This window comes from Hakea prostrata, chromosome 9 (genome assembly GCF_041222555.1).
Source record: "Hakea prostrata isolate BN-2017 chromosome 9, UWA_Hpros_2, whole genome shotgun sequence".
Lineage (NCBI taxonomy): Eukaryota > Viridiplantae > Streptophyta > Magnoliopsida > Proteales > Proteaceae > Hakea > Hakea prostrata.
Genome location: NC_142608.1, coordinates 9,962,190 through 9,977,287, shown reverse-complemented (window position 1 = coordinate 9,977,287; position 15,098 = coordinate 9,962,190). Strand labels below are relative to the sequence as shown.

At 38.3% G+C, this 15,098-nt stretch overlaps 1 protein-coding gene across 1 annotated transcript; it reads right to left on the bottom strand.

Moving 5' to 3' along the window:
- Positions 1–12,373: 12,373 nt before the first annotated feature.
- Positions 12,374–14,832, bottom strand: LOC149004574 (S-adenosyl-L-methionine-dependent methyltransferases superfamily protein). Its single transcript, XM_089135603.1, has 2 exons — positions 14,431–14,832; positions 12,374–14,341 (listed from the first exon to the last, which is right to left on the bottom strand). Exon 2 carries the CDS (start codon positions 14,312–14,314, stop codon positions 13,433–13,435), a length of 882 nt encoding a protein of 293 aa, XP_088991729.1. The 5' UTR covers positions 14,315–14,341; positions 14,431–14,832; the 3' UTR covers positions 12,374–13,432.
- Between the last annotated feature and the right edge of the window lie 266 nt (positions 14,833–15,098).

Sequence of the window (15,098 nt, the reverse complement as noted above, 5' to 3'; positions counted from 1 at the left end):
CTACACCAGCACTTTAGAAAGGAATCTCTAGGTCACCTAAAACTAGAAAGGGAAACCTGACGTACATTGCCTAGGGTTTTTTTTTTTGTGTGTGGTAATAATGCCTATGCTTAAATTTCATATAATTATGGGTTAAATGTTAAATATGGAATTTGTTGATTTAGAGCTCGAAGTATCAAAGGTTGTTTAATTTGATTCGTACCTTTACATATGAGAACAACAAGGTCATTTACTTTGCTATACAAGTAATCCTTTGAAGTTTTGAAAAACTACTAAAGTTAAAGTGCATAGAAAAATTGCAAAAGGTAACAATATCATATGAAAAAGGGGGAACGCTTTCATATTAATTATCGGCTTGATACAGGGACGGGACTAAAAATTATATAAATACATTATTTTTCTTTCATCTACGTTATGGGAAAACCTTTTACATTTTTATATACCACTTATACATGTGAAAGTCTATAATTGAATTGATTTCTCAAGCCTTGACATGTGATCAGTTATGAACACTTAGTTATTCTTTTTCTTTCCTTGGCTTCCAACCATGACCTAAAGAGGGATTTCCAAACAAGGAATTCAATTGGATCTGTAGACAGCCTTGAGGGTCAAGACCCATTAAAGAGAAAAACCAAGAGAAGAGAAGGGGATTACATTGAAGACCATGTGATTGACTTTAAAGACTAAAGTGCAACAGTTGAAATGTCAAGAGATATTCTTTTCTGTTTTTTGTCTATTGGTAGAATAGATATCAAGAGATCTAAGGTTGGTGAGTGGGTCTTAGTCATTCATATATGATGTACATGGATGGTACTGGTAACAACCCAGAAGTTCCCAGATCAACAAGAACAAAAAACAACAACCACTTACCCATTCAATGTACATCAACTGTAAGGTTTTGATGCCCAGAAAAGCCTGCAAAAGCAATGGATTATGTTTGCCGTGTACTGTGGAGGGACACAGAGAGATTTGATCCTCTGCTGACCAGTCTCTTAACTCCTTAGCCAGATTTAGTTAGGAATTACGGTTCGGGTTTCAAACTTCTGAGTCTGTCCCTTAGATTTTCCCCTGAAAAAGAAGAACTGTGGAAAACCGTGTCTGAGGAAGAACAGCAAAGAAAATCAAGAAAGCATTGTCTAGAAGGGTTACCAAGTTGTGCCCAGAAATAGTGTTGAATGAACCCATTGAAGGGAGTGAGGCATTAAGACAAACATGTGGTGGGTACCACGTCCATGTTCAGGTCAAGACTCACACGCCAGCAGAAGACAGGGAAAATCACCAAAAGCTTGCTCTGTAGAAAGTTGAAAGATCTACCAAAACCATAGAGTCTGTTTAACTCCATCATCACGCCAAGCAAAGAAAGAAAAACCGAAAAGAAAGGAAAGCAAACAAGGTTCTGTCAGTCTGTCTTCTAGTCTTCTATAGTTCTATTCAAACTCCACTTACCTTGTGGAGTATGGACAGAATCTTCAGTATCACCACCTTTACTGCTAAACCCAAACCCTTGGTGTCATTTTTATCTGTGAAAGACAAAATTAAGTGTACCTTTTACGTTTGGGTCAATTAAAATGAGTTTGAAATCGAGTTGAGTCACTTATACCCAAAATTATACTTGCATCACAAATTAATGGTTGACAGTGAAACTCCAGCTAACTCCCATTGTAAAATAATCAAAAGATCCTCATGTGAAACTAAAAGAATAAAATTACCAAAGTATCTTTGTTTTCTCCAAGTTTCTTTCATCAAAAAAAAATCTTTGTTTCTCATACCAAATCTAATCTTAGGTCATCTTTCTTGGACATCTTGTCAAAAATTATTCACCATTATCGAAAACCACCACACCTCGCATTCCTACGTGAGTTTGCTCACCTGGTGTCCAAGTTTAAACTTCCTTTCAGTTTGGAGACTTTGTTTGAGCCCACTGGGCCTACTTTTAGCCCCAAGGAGATTTGGACTCAACTACTAGTGCAAAAGATAGGTTATAGTTGGACCACATTTGAATAGTTGACTAGGCATAACTCAGCCCTTTACTTGTATATTTTTGATAATGATAAATTATCTCTAAACCTCTTGAATTTATAATAAATTATATATACTATCTCTAAAAAATAATAATTATAAATATCCCTTACTATTTTTTTTGTACGAAAATCGGATCACAGGGACCTAAAAAAACAAACAAAACATTACGACGACTCAGTCAGAACATCTGACTTTAAAATTACCTCCAAGTCTTGGGGCGGGTCTTGGAAATTAACCAAAGTAACGCCTGTTGCAAGCCTCATTTTTTAGGCCCAATATGTTGCTCCATTATCTACTCTTCCTACATAAGAAAATCTAACGTGACCCCTTGAAGCCACTAGTTGCCAAATAGAAATTACTAAGGATTGATATTTCTCTAGATCCATTGCTTGAGATTCAAGCATAGTAACTGCCTTTTGAGAATCTGTCTCCATTTGAACCGGCAATGCTCCCATGTCAAGAGCAAATCTTATTCCTTCTTTAATCGCTAGCAATTATGCTTCAAGAACCTCACACATCCTCTCTTTCTTTGCAAAACCAGCTCGAAATTTGCCATCTTGATACGAATAATAGCCCCTAACTGGGTAATATTATCTCGAGTACTCACCGACGCATCAGTATTGCACTTGAACCATCCTCTACGAGAACACATCCAACCCCATCTCCTCTTTTCCAGCAAAGGGTGGAGAGCAACTGTTCTACTTGACTCCCAAGCGTTCTTAACCATCACATAATAATCTTGTATGATAGCATACTCATTTTCAGGTATGATATAAGCTTCATCATGAACATCTTTATTCCTCCAACCCCATGAACATCTTTTCGATCCTTCCTCTTCCTTCTCCATTTTGGGGTGCCATGCAATTTGCTCTTATTATTAAACCCTAAACATCATAAAAAATATATAATACATCCAAAATTTTCCGCCTATCAGTAGACCATTTCGATACATGTCCACCCAAATACCCCTTACTATTAGTGTCATCATTTAATTACTACTTAACAGTAAAAAGTATTTATAGATTTTTTTTTTTTTGGATAGTTAATATAATTGAATTAAACCCAAGGGATTTATATGTAATTTATCATTTTGTTAAACATGAAACGACAATATAAAAAAAGGGTTTGGCATAACCTAATCCTGTTGCAGCCCTAATCACTACCAAGGAGCATCTTTACATCATTCTCCAAGGGAGGTGTACATAGATTTCTCTTAAATATAACTTAACAACGATCCATGAAAAAATAAGTAAATAAATAAAAAAGAGAAGAAAAAAAAAAAAAACTTAAACTGTAGCATTCAATGCATCTGCCTGTTGGAACTCCACTAGATCTTTCTTTTCTTGTTTTTGGGTTGGGAAGGGAGGGGGGAGGTTGTGAAAGAATAGCAAGGTTTCCATGGGAATATATGGTTCCTTAGCCATCCAATCAATAGCATGGTTTGTTTCTGTAATATGTAACAGGGGTGTTTTGGTCTTTCTACATGTTTTAGGATAAACTATGTCTTATGTATTAGTTAGAGGGGCAAGTGGGTAATTTCATTTGTTTTATTTCATTGTATGTAATTGGGGGTTTAGGGATTTCAATCTCATTGGATCAAATCTCTCTCTCCTCTCTATCTCTCTGATTCTCAATTTATTCTCTGGTTCTTCTTCTCTCTGCAAGAGAAGGGTTTGGTTGGCTCTGGTGTTGATCTTGGTGATGTATCTTGATTTTCATGGTAGTCCGTAACAGCATTTGCTATTGATGCATGGAAAGCCACTGGTGTTGTGGTGTTCTTGGCTTCACGCAGGAAGGGAGTTGAAGCTTCGGTTGTCTACAAAATCAGGCGTAGTCATTCCTTAGTCTTGATTGTTTTCTCCCTTGTTCATGTATAGAGTTCTTACCTCAAGATCTTAGGGCTGTAATCCTTCTCTGTTATTTGAAGATTGCATGAGCTTGGTGAGTGTTCAACTCATCCTTGGATATAGGTGAGTAGGTCTCGACCGAACCAAGTAAAACTGTGATGTCTTGTCTCTTATTTCTTTCTTCTCTTTCTTTCTTGATGATAATCCGCTGCGTATGTATGAGATTTCTTAACAGTTTCTCTAAAGACATGTTTGAATCTCATTGGTCCATTCAAAGTAGCCAAGGACTAGATGCTCGCAATCACCTTCGTACATCTTCTTGCACATGAAAGTTCCTTTAGCCATAAATATTTACCCTTTATGAGAGGATAATACATAATTTCATGCTTCTACTAAAAGGACAAAAACTTTGTTGCCATACCAAGAGTAGAAAAAACAATTAGTGTTAAGAAAAAAGGGTTTTTCTTTTCTTTTTCTTGGAGCTACTAGTTTGCATTAGTAAATGGGGACTACTACATATACTATTAGAGAGAGTCGAATCCATGATATCTTCACTAGAAGGTATTGGTGATTACCAATTAAGCAACCATTTTGACAGTATTTTTCAAATTCTATAAAAATTCACATTGATTTTTAAATAATTCAAACTTTAAACCCAAGTTAAAAACCCAAGTTTTGAATCCTCAAAGACCAGTAGAAACCCAGATGGCTGACTGTTTTCTTGTGTCTCTTGCTATGTCTATTTCAAACTTACCACTTGTTTCTTCCTCTTTAATCTCTCAATCTTTTCTTTAAGGTGTTGCCTGGTTGGACACTAGGGAAGATCGTTTTGTCAATGCGGTTTAAAATTGTGAAGTGGGATGCTAGTCGTTTCAGGATTTTTATTTGCGGCAGCCACTGCTGCCAGCAGCTAGCGGCTGCGATTGCGCCACATCCACAAGTATAAATCCAACGGTTGTGAATAAAAGTCTGGGGATATAGGTGTAAATATGAACTTTTAGTTTTACAAAACGTCAACTGATCTTTTGAAATTTACATTTACAACTCCCTGTGTTCACCGACTGAGATGAAGAGATCGGTTACGGTCACTCAAGCTTTGCTTGAGATCAGCAAATCCAGTTTTAAAGGCTTTACAGTCATATACATCAGAAAATCGATTTTCCGGCGACTTCAGCAGCCTTAGCTATCCCTGACCCACCCCCACCAAAGCCTTACCATTCATCCCTGAAAAGTCATGTCTCTTCCGCAATATCATCCGTGAGTTGTGGTTTCCGAGCAAAATCCAGCCAGCAGCATGTCTCCTTCACCGACACCTCCGACTGCCCTGAGTATAAATGGAAGACGATGTCTCACAATCTCCTCTTGGTGCCAATTCGAAAAATAAGAAGAGGAAGAAAAAGAAGAAATGCAAACCTAGGGTTCGGATCAGCACCTCTTTCGGCTATAGCGGTTGGTTCAGCAGAGAAGGTGGCGAAGAGGATGACCTTCTTTTGTAAATCTCCGAGCAATCAACTCGTTTTAGTTGCTCCATGAGATCTAAAAAAGCACAATTCCATAGAGGATGAAATTTGCACTATGCGCACATTTACCTTATTGTTTCTTTAAATTTTATTTGGCTCTTATTAATTAATGAACGAATGCTTCTTGGTTAGTCTCTTGTCAATCAATGTTTCCTAAGAAGAACAAGTTTTGAACCTAGACCTTGCAGACGGTACAATTGTGACGCTTAATGGATCGGAGATTTAGGGTTTTTAATAACAATTATTCTGGTGAGAAAAAAACGTCTAAGATTCTTCAGTTTTTCGATATTTTTCTCTGAAAAACCAAGTGGAACAAGAGGAAAGGAAGATAGGAAGAAGAAAGCAGGGGAATCGAAAAGCCCTAAATGGAGTTGGGAGTTTATCTCAGTCGATGAACACAGGGAATTGAAAATGTAAATTTCAAAAGATCAGTTGACGTTTTGTAAAATAAAAAGTTCATATTTAGACCTACATCCCCGACTTTTATTCACAACCATTAGATTTATACTTGTGGATGTGGCACAATCTCAGCCGCTAGCTGCTGGCAGCAACGACTGCGGCAAATAAAAATCCGTCGTTTCATGGCAAACTCTATCAAATCCATATACCATTTTTGTAACTTTCATTAATTGTTTGACCAATCGGAAATGGCCACCTCTATGTTTATCTCTCTCCTATCTCTTTTAAGGGTCAAAAGGTCCATACCTTTCCACGTTTGTTTTGGATTTTCCAAAATATAGATATTACCTCTAACTTCTGTTACCTCTTTCACTGCCTGCTACACCTCACTTTCACTCCATCTCTCAATAAGTACTCCATTGGCGATTTGACACCCCCCCCCCCCCCCTGGCGCTATGGATCCATATCCACAACATACATGAATATTGCTCCAAGGAACAAATGTTGTCAGATGTGGCTTCGGTTTTTCGCAAAGTGGTTGATGTTCAACTCAACCTAAAAGCTCTTGGCCTCCCTCCTGATGCTGCTCTAGTCAAAGTCATGTACGACCTCAACCTGCCCGTGGAATTGCAGTTGTCTATTTGCAACACTGAAGACCAAGTTTTTCAAGCAAAGTCTCTCTTCGAAGTGAAGATGCTATGTATTCAGTGTGGCTGTGTGTCTCATGGAGTCATCTCATGGAGTCATGGAGATCATTCCTGCCTGCAACGGTAATTACATGCTGAATTACCTAACATTGATACTCCACTGGCTGGGTCATTTGTGAAGGCTAAGAGTCGACCTATCCTATTGGGTTCATCCAAAATTTACTCTTACCAAATCGTTGGACAAATTTCTGGAATTTAAAACAATAAAACTGTACAACCTGAAAGAAGGTAATCGTAAAACTGCTATGTCTTCTTTTGTTTTGGATGAGGTAATCCCTATGGCTATGGAGTTTGATGAGGTGAGGGACGAAAAACTTAATGATTAAATTAAAGATGTGGAGGTGTATTCTGAGGGATATAATTTACAGTCTATTTTTATGAAGAGTCTAAGGAGGGAGAAAATATAACTCTAAGGGTAAAGCTGTTTGTGAGGACAAGGCTACCCAAACGTGTGAACCACAGAAATGTGGTGCCTTTGTGGAAAAGAACCTGGTGGAGGGGGCCCAGACAGTAAACATATACCATGTATATTGTAGCGAGAGAATGTCAGGGGGGCTGTCGAGGCAATCGCGTGAAGTGTAAGCATGAGGAGGAGTTTTCTGAAACTAGTGAAAATTGGAGGGTTGAAGATGGACATCCCACCCACAAGCAGAAGAGACAGTCAAACAACAACATCCAACCTTTTGACCCTATGGATTCTTTCCCGACTTTTCACTTCTCTTCTCTCAAACTTCATCAACCCTAATTCTCTTTTGAACTCCATGAAATAGGACATATGATGAGGATTTTTGATAGGGCCAACTAGAATATGCTCCATCCCTTCTCAAATACATTTTATCAAGAACCAGCCCAAGATCAAATCCTGATGGACAACCAAGTGACCCCTGTTTCACATTTCTTATGATTGCTTGATAATTTGGCCTACTGCTCTCATTTGTTTCAGTTTATCTGTAAAACTGCAAATACCTCTCCTAATTTTGCTTGTTTCTTATTTTTCTAACATTTTTGGTTGTTGAATGTGTGTATTCCTTCAGGTCTTCAACGGTAGATTTCATGTGTTCTACCCGTAGTCTAGTAACTTTTGTAGCGTCCTTTTTGCTATTTGATATCTCTCCTTGCTATTTTGTGGTGTATTGCTCTTCTGTGGCACTGGGTTCTTATTGTGGGAAGTGGAGAGAGAAGTTAATAATTATTATGTTAAGTTGGAATGTTCATGGAAAGAATGGTAATTTCACCCTTATGAGACTGGAGAAATTATGTAGGAAGTACCATCCCGATATTCTCTTTATTTGTGAGCCCAAATGCAAAAACTTCAATACAATTCATAACCGGTTCCATGGGGCTCTGAAATCCAACGATTTGTTGCATGCTATTCTCAGTAAAGATTCAAGGGGATACCAATGAGGTCTTTGGGTCCTTTCCAATCAAAAGCAACCCCCCTCCATCATTTTCTCCACTGATCACTTTGTTGCCTTTCAAGTTTGCAAATCTAACTTCAGTTGAGTTATTATCTTTATTTACGCCCCTCCTCAATATTCCCTTCGCAAACTTGTTAAGATTGAACTTGCTTGTCAGCTTTCATCAATTACTGGTCCTTTTATCCTAGGTGGTGATATTAATGAACTGATCTCTCCACATGATAAATGTGGGGGCATGTTTAAACCAACGTCGGCTCTCACTCACTTGACCCAGTATCATCTCTAATTTTCATCTATCTGAACTTGCCAGGGAGGGTCCCAAACACACTTGGTCCAAATCACAAGGAACCCCCTCATCTTACCTTAAAAGCTCTAGATAGAGCTTTTGCCATGCCAGACTTTCTTGCCTTGTTTCCAAACTTAAAATTATCAAATTTGCCTGCGATTGAGTTGGATCACTCTCCTCTTCTTCTTAATGCCTGCTACTCTTTTGCTTCGAGAAGGAAATTGTTTCATTATCAACTTGCAAGGCAAGGGCACCCTGATTTCTCTGTTGATGTTGGTAAAGGCTGGTTTGAGTTGGGAGTTGTGGGGTTCACTTATGCGTTAGCCTCTCTCTCTCTAATTTTCTCCGTGGTTGGAATGCTGCCAAATTTGGTAATTTGAACTCCTTGTGTGAGAGAATTGAATTAGAGCTGTCTGCCATTGAAAGTTGCCTCTCCCCTGATTTGAATCTTTACCATCAAAAGTTGAATTGGTTACATTGGATTTATTATGCTCAAGAAGCTTTATGGTTTCAAGAATCCAGACTCAGATAAATCTCGGATGGAGATAGGATACAAGGTTTTATCATAAAGTTGCCAAAATTCATCTAAAACATAGGAAAATTGAATTTATTAAAGAGGGCAATGAGTACATTACTGACCCTGTAGGTATTGCTAACTGTTTTGCTCATTTATGCAGGATCTTTATATCTCCAATAATCCAAAGGACCCCCCCCCCTTGTTGATATGTTGTTTCCTCTAGATACATCTATAGTAGCTAACCCTTCTTTCTCTTCCTGCCCTAGTTTGGAGGAGATTCATCAAGTTCTGATCTCTATTGGGGCCTCGAAGGCCCATGGGTTTGATGGATACCAAGCATGTTTTTTTCAATATTTCTAGGGTCTTTTCAAAATGGACATTGTCAAGTTATCCATTAACTTCTTTAATAATGTTGTTCTCCTCCCCTTGAATCAATTATACTCTTCTATGTTTTATTCCTAAAATTGAAAAAGTTGTTGTGGTTTCTAATTATAGACTCATTAGTCTTTGTAATGTGTCCTACAAAATTCTTATGAAACTCTTGGCTTTCATAATTAAACCTTATCGGCATAATGTTATTTCCCCTTTCCAAGGTGTTTTGTGCTTGGGAGACAAATCATTGATAATATTATGCTAGCCCATGAAATCTAGGGCCAAGAAGGTTTTGTTGCTTTCAAATTAGATATGTCAAAAGCATATGACAAAATGGAATGGTGTGTGCTCTTAAAATTTTTTAAATGCTTAGGTTTGACTTCGAATTTTGTGCTCTTGTTGAATGTTTGATTTTCCTCGTCTTTTTTCTTAGTTAAATGTAATGGTTCCCATTATGCTTGGTTTTCTGAAAATAGTGGATTGAGACAAGGGCATCCTTTAAACCCCTATTTGTTTTTACTTATTATGGAGATCTTGTCTCGACTCTTAGGGGCATTTAGCGCTGAAGGTGCCTTTCAAGGCATTAAAATTGCCAGATTGGCCCCGAAAATCACCCACCTTTTCTTTGCTGATGATATCTTCATTTTTTGTCGTGCTTCGTTAGATAATGTCTATGCGATCAAAATTGTGCTTGATATTTTTGGAAATATTATTGAACAGATGATCAATATGGATAAGAGAGAAGCTTTATTCAGCAAAAATATCACCCCCTCAACAAAGGAAAAAATTCTGAATTGTCTAGGCGTAAAGGAAGTAAGTAAATCTACTATCTATCTGAGTAGCCGTTGTTCTTTGGGCAAGCTATATCTAATAGTTTATGTCCAGTTATGAACAAAATGAAGTATAAACTAGTTGATTAGAAAGCACATTCCCTCTCTTTTGCGGGGAGAGTTATTCTGCTTCAATCTGTCATGCAAGCGGTGCCTCTCTATCATATGTTGTACATCTTGTTCCCCAAAAAGGTCTGCAAGGCCATGGATTTGATTTGTCAATGTTTCTAGTAAGGTAAACCTGGTAATGGTAAGAATCTCACTCTCATATCTTGGGATAAATGTTGTTACCTAAGTCTCTTGGGGGCTTGGGCTTAAAAAAATGGAGTTTATGAATAAAACTCTTCTCCTCAAACAAGGGTGGAGGCTCTTAACTGAGAACTGCTCCATTTGGGCACAATGTTTTAAAGCCAAATATTTTCCCCAAACTTCTATTTTTTATCCCAATGTGCAAAAAAAATCCGGCTCCATTGTTTGGAATAGCCTACGATCTGTCCTTCCTTGTTTAAGGAAGTTGATTGTTAGAACTCTGGGCAATGGGGAAGACACTTTCTTTTGGTTTAATCCATGGGTGACAAATAAATTGGTCATGTGGTAGGGGATTTTTATAAATGCATTTCGCTCCTCGTGGGGTGAGACTGGCAAAGGTAGTGACTAGTGAGAACAAGAAGTCAGTTTGTTTCTGAAATTTTCCTTACTTTCTGCTCCCTGACTTCTTCTGTTATTAATAATGTTATGCTAAACTTTGAACTAGATTCTTGGTGGTTAAGTTTTTCCTCTACACCTCGACTGACTACTAAGTTAGCTTATCATGAAATGATGCATCACTCTCTTACCTCTCCCTATCCTAACTTATATAAAAGATGGTGGTTGTTTTTATGGAAGCTTAATATTCACCCCAAATTTATAAATTTCTTTTGGCGTCTTCTCCATGCAGGAATCCCAGTTAATGCAATTCTCGCCAAAAAGAATTCAAATTCATATCGAGTTGGCATCTTTTCTTCACTTGTGAATGGACGTAACAAATCTGGGTAGCGGGACCTATAGGATAAAGAACAGAAATGTTGCCATTTTCTAGTCTTTTTGAATTCTGTTTGGACTTGTTCTATAACTCACTGTTTGATAAACCTATGTTAAGGTAGCTTTGTCTCTATAATAATCATCACTTGTTACAGTGTTTGGCATACTCATAATGGTATAGTGTTTAGGAAAAATCAGCCTAATCCTGTATAGGTTTTGATTTACATAAATTTATGGTGTCATGACTTACACCTACAAGCACCTGGATACCTAGAAGTTCCAACCTCAATAAACTTAACCGTAGAAAATAGTGATGATCTTTTTCCATACTTCAAGCAGTCGTGCCAATGCAACTCACAATATTGTTTTGTGCAGGTCTGATGCATCACTCGACACAGGAGGTGGGGTGTTGCTAGGGAATAACCTACCAAGGGCGAGTGACCTACTGCTATATATATAAAAAAAAAAATTAAAAAAAAAAAAAGGGAAAGAGGGGTTAGGGGGTAGTGATTTGTTTTCTCTATTCATATATCAATCATCATGACCATTGATTAGATCTGTAGGCAAAGGCGATGATGAATTAAAAAAATATATACGAGTTTATTGGAGGGGGTTAATTGGAGGGCAATGTATGTCGTAGTTACCTAATATAATGTTATCAAGTGGTTTTGTCCCTTTGGAGTTAAGAACTCTCGAGGAAAGTTGAAGGTCTCGAATGTGGGGATAGACGATGATGGTGGTCTAGATTTTTAAATGCATAGTAGACTTTCATTTAGTTTCAAATTAAAAACTACGACCATAACCTCAAGGGTGAAACCCAACTGTATATTTAAATAATTATAAAGCCTAAGCTGATTTTAGGTTTGACAAAAATAAATAAATAAAGCCTACACCTCTAATTCCACTGTGAACTCTACCATCAGTGCCATAAATATATATTGGTTGTCGAAAAGTAACATAGACACTCGTCTACGTACTCTAAATTCCTCCTCATCGTTGTAATGCTCAACTAATCTTCATTCAAGCGCTTAAGTAGTTAAGTGATCAACATGCACTCAACAGTTATATCACTTAGCTCTTCACTAAAGTTAATGCTCATCAACCTCCACGGTTGACTAGTAATTATATCACTTCAATTTTACCCCTTTCCAAGTCTATATATGTAAAAAAACTTACAAATCCATTCATTTCATGGAATTGAGGATCATTATGATATTTGTCAATCTCAACAAATAAAGAGAAGTTATTTGGTTTCTTTCCTATCTAATGTGGGTGGGTGAAACGGACATGTATTTACTTTACTAGTCCATTATAGTTTATTTCACTTCAAATTTGAAATCATATATTTACTTTATTTTGGATTTTATAATTTTATATCAGATAATCACTATTTTATATATAGCCATATAGGCACTCTCCTTTCTAGTTTCAAAAATATTCAAACCCTAAATTGGATACATTTTCTTTCTTTCTTCCATTTCAAGGAAGAAAACCAATGTGACTAATTTCCTTCAAGTGGACCCAATTTTTAGTTTCATGAAACCAGTAATCCATATCATCTTCTATAAGTGCTACACGCTTTTATTAGTATATCACATCACATGGTGGGGGTGTCAAGCAAAACAACTATTTCCATCAAATTCACAAATCCCATGCAGATTGAAGCAACCAAGATATGTAAATTTCTCTTTTAATGGCAACCCTTTCACTATAAATATGTTTTAAGTGGACCACTCATAAAAGGACATCAATCACGCCGAACAAAATATATGATTTGGACATTCAAATAACAAGTAAAGTCTCGACTCAACACCTAACAGTGTACGAATGTGGGAACCACAATGAAATGTGGAACTCCAACGACCACTTTTGAGTTTTGAATTCAATCTCTTCCTTCATGACTGCAACAGAAAGGCCCAAATTCACCATCAAAGAACCATGAATGAATCCATCTTTTGAGGAAGCAGACATCAACCCACACACACACACACCAAGAACACCGCTAGTGCTCTCTTCTGGTGGCCCTTTACCTACTTTTATCGTTTTACTAACAACCACTAAAATCGAGCCACCAAAGCACCACTCTTTGTCAAAATCCAGATGAGATTATAGAAAACTTGAGTAATGACAATTTATGCTGAAATTCAAAACCAGAAAAAGAACACTCTCAGGTCTCACTCCGGCATTTCCTCGAACAGTACATGGCCACTTTACAAGTTGCAACCATGATCATACCCTGTATTCATCTCTTCTTCCTCTTCCAAATAAACAATAGTCAGAGAAGAGAAAAGAAGGGAAAAGTATCTGGTTCGGCTTCGTCTCCCCAGATAGATATACATATATAAGAAACTATAAGATTACATTTCTTTTCTTTGGGTTTCTTGAAATACTAATAAGAACTTATACTCGATCATCTGCTACTTCTACCTTCTACCTCTACTTAAAAGCTTTACCCTATTTAATATCTGGGTTTTGGGGTGTAAAGTGAAGTTGATTAGCAGATGTTGCTGCATCTCCAGTCAACCCTAAATTCGCCATATCCAGGTACAGGTTGACTCGGCTTCCGAAACGATACGATATGGCTAGTGACCATGAAAGCCGTGACGCGCTCTGAAACTCGTATGTCTTCCATACGCAGCTCCCGTAACCTCTGTACATATTCCGGCACATGAACAAGATCCCATAACACCCCAACACCACCGGCCTTCAAAACCCTAACCACTTCTAACAACCCTTTCATCCTCTCTGCTGCAGCCGCCGCAGATCGATGCCCAAATTCCTTCCCCACCGTGTGCAACGACACAGCCGATGCAACCACATCGAAGTAATTATCGGCGAACGGCAACCGTCGGGCGTCACCTTCTCGGCAAGTCACGTACTCCTGAACGCCTTCCATCTTCGCCGTACGCAGCGTCGCCACAGCGGTTTTCCGGCAGTCGAGACCGACGACGCGGCCGGAGCTACCTTCTTTTTTTAGCTGTAGCGCCACTGCATTGAGGAGGATTCCTCGGCCGCATCCAACGTCCAGGGCGGTTTTTACGGTTGACCAGTCACTGACGACGTTGATCATACGCTGTGCCATCTCCCAGTGAAGCGAGACGGAGGAGTAAAAGATGTTACCCGCGGCGTAGTAGAGACAGACGGCCAAGATTGCGGTGACGGAACCGGTGAAGCCGGCGATGAAGCGAGGTGCTCCGGCATGAAGACCAGGGAAGAGAGATTCCACAACTAAACACAGGGGATTGAAGTAAAGGAGAAAAACAAGGGCAAGGAACGTAAACACCAGCGCATGAATTAACAGGAAAATCACAGTCTGCCATTCTTCCAAACCGTAGATCGCGTAGATCTGGGCCCAATCTCTCCCGGTTTTCCCCATCTTTGGAGGGAAAATTCGAGAAAACACCTGAGATTTGAAAGAACTCAAATGCTGAATTCCTAATCAAAACAATTCAAACAATTAACAGATCCAAATATAAGATCGAATGAACTTACGTAGAGTGATAAAACTAATGGGGATCAGAAAAGCAGAAGCAGATCACTTGAGATGTCCATGCGAGAGTTCCGAATCAGAACTTAAAGTGGAGAAACTGGGAAGTGATTGAAAGAAACCGAAGACGAAATACAAAATAGAAAATGAAGGAAACGTCAGCAGATTCGGACGATCTCCCGCTCAGACATTAACGCGCTTTCGCCAGTCATTTCCAATAGTCCCTTTTTCAAACTCAAATCCCATCTACAAAAGTTCTTCAAGTCCTCCTGCGTTAATCAAAAATCTCCATTAAATAATTGGAGATAAGCTTCAAGAAAGAGACCGAGAGCGAGATTCCATTGGCCTAGCTTCGGTTGTTTTCCCCTTTTCTTTTTCAAATCTCTCTCTCTCTCTCTCTCTCTTTTCATCTCACGTATCATCTGAGACTATAAATAGTGTGTACGGTTGTAAAATCAGTTCAGTGAGCACATCACTGGTTAGTGGGTATTACCTAGTAACCTGCCAAAGAGGTCAATGGTTAACTTAATAAATAATTCCAACAGAAAAAAAAGATAAATAATCAAGTTTTTATATACGGGTAATTGTCGGTGCGAGACGGTGATTAGGGAGAAGTAATACTAATTTTTGTTAATTAATTAACTATGGAAAGTCTAAGTTTCACTCCCCCTGA

Excerpts from the sequence above, each read along its gene's own strand:
- LOC149004574 (XM_089135603.1), bottom strand. The coding sequence starts at position 14,314 with ATGGGGAAAACCGGGAGAGATTGGGCCCAGATCTACGCGATCTACGGT.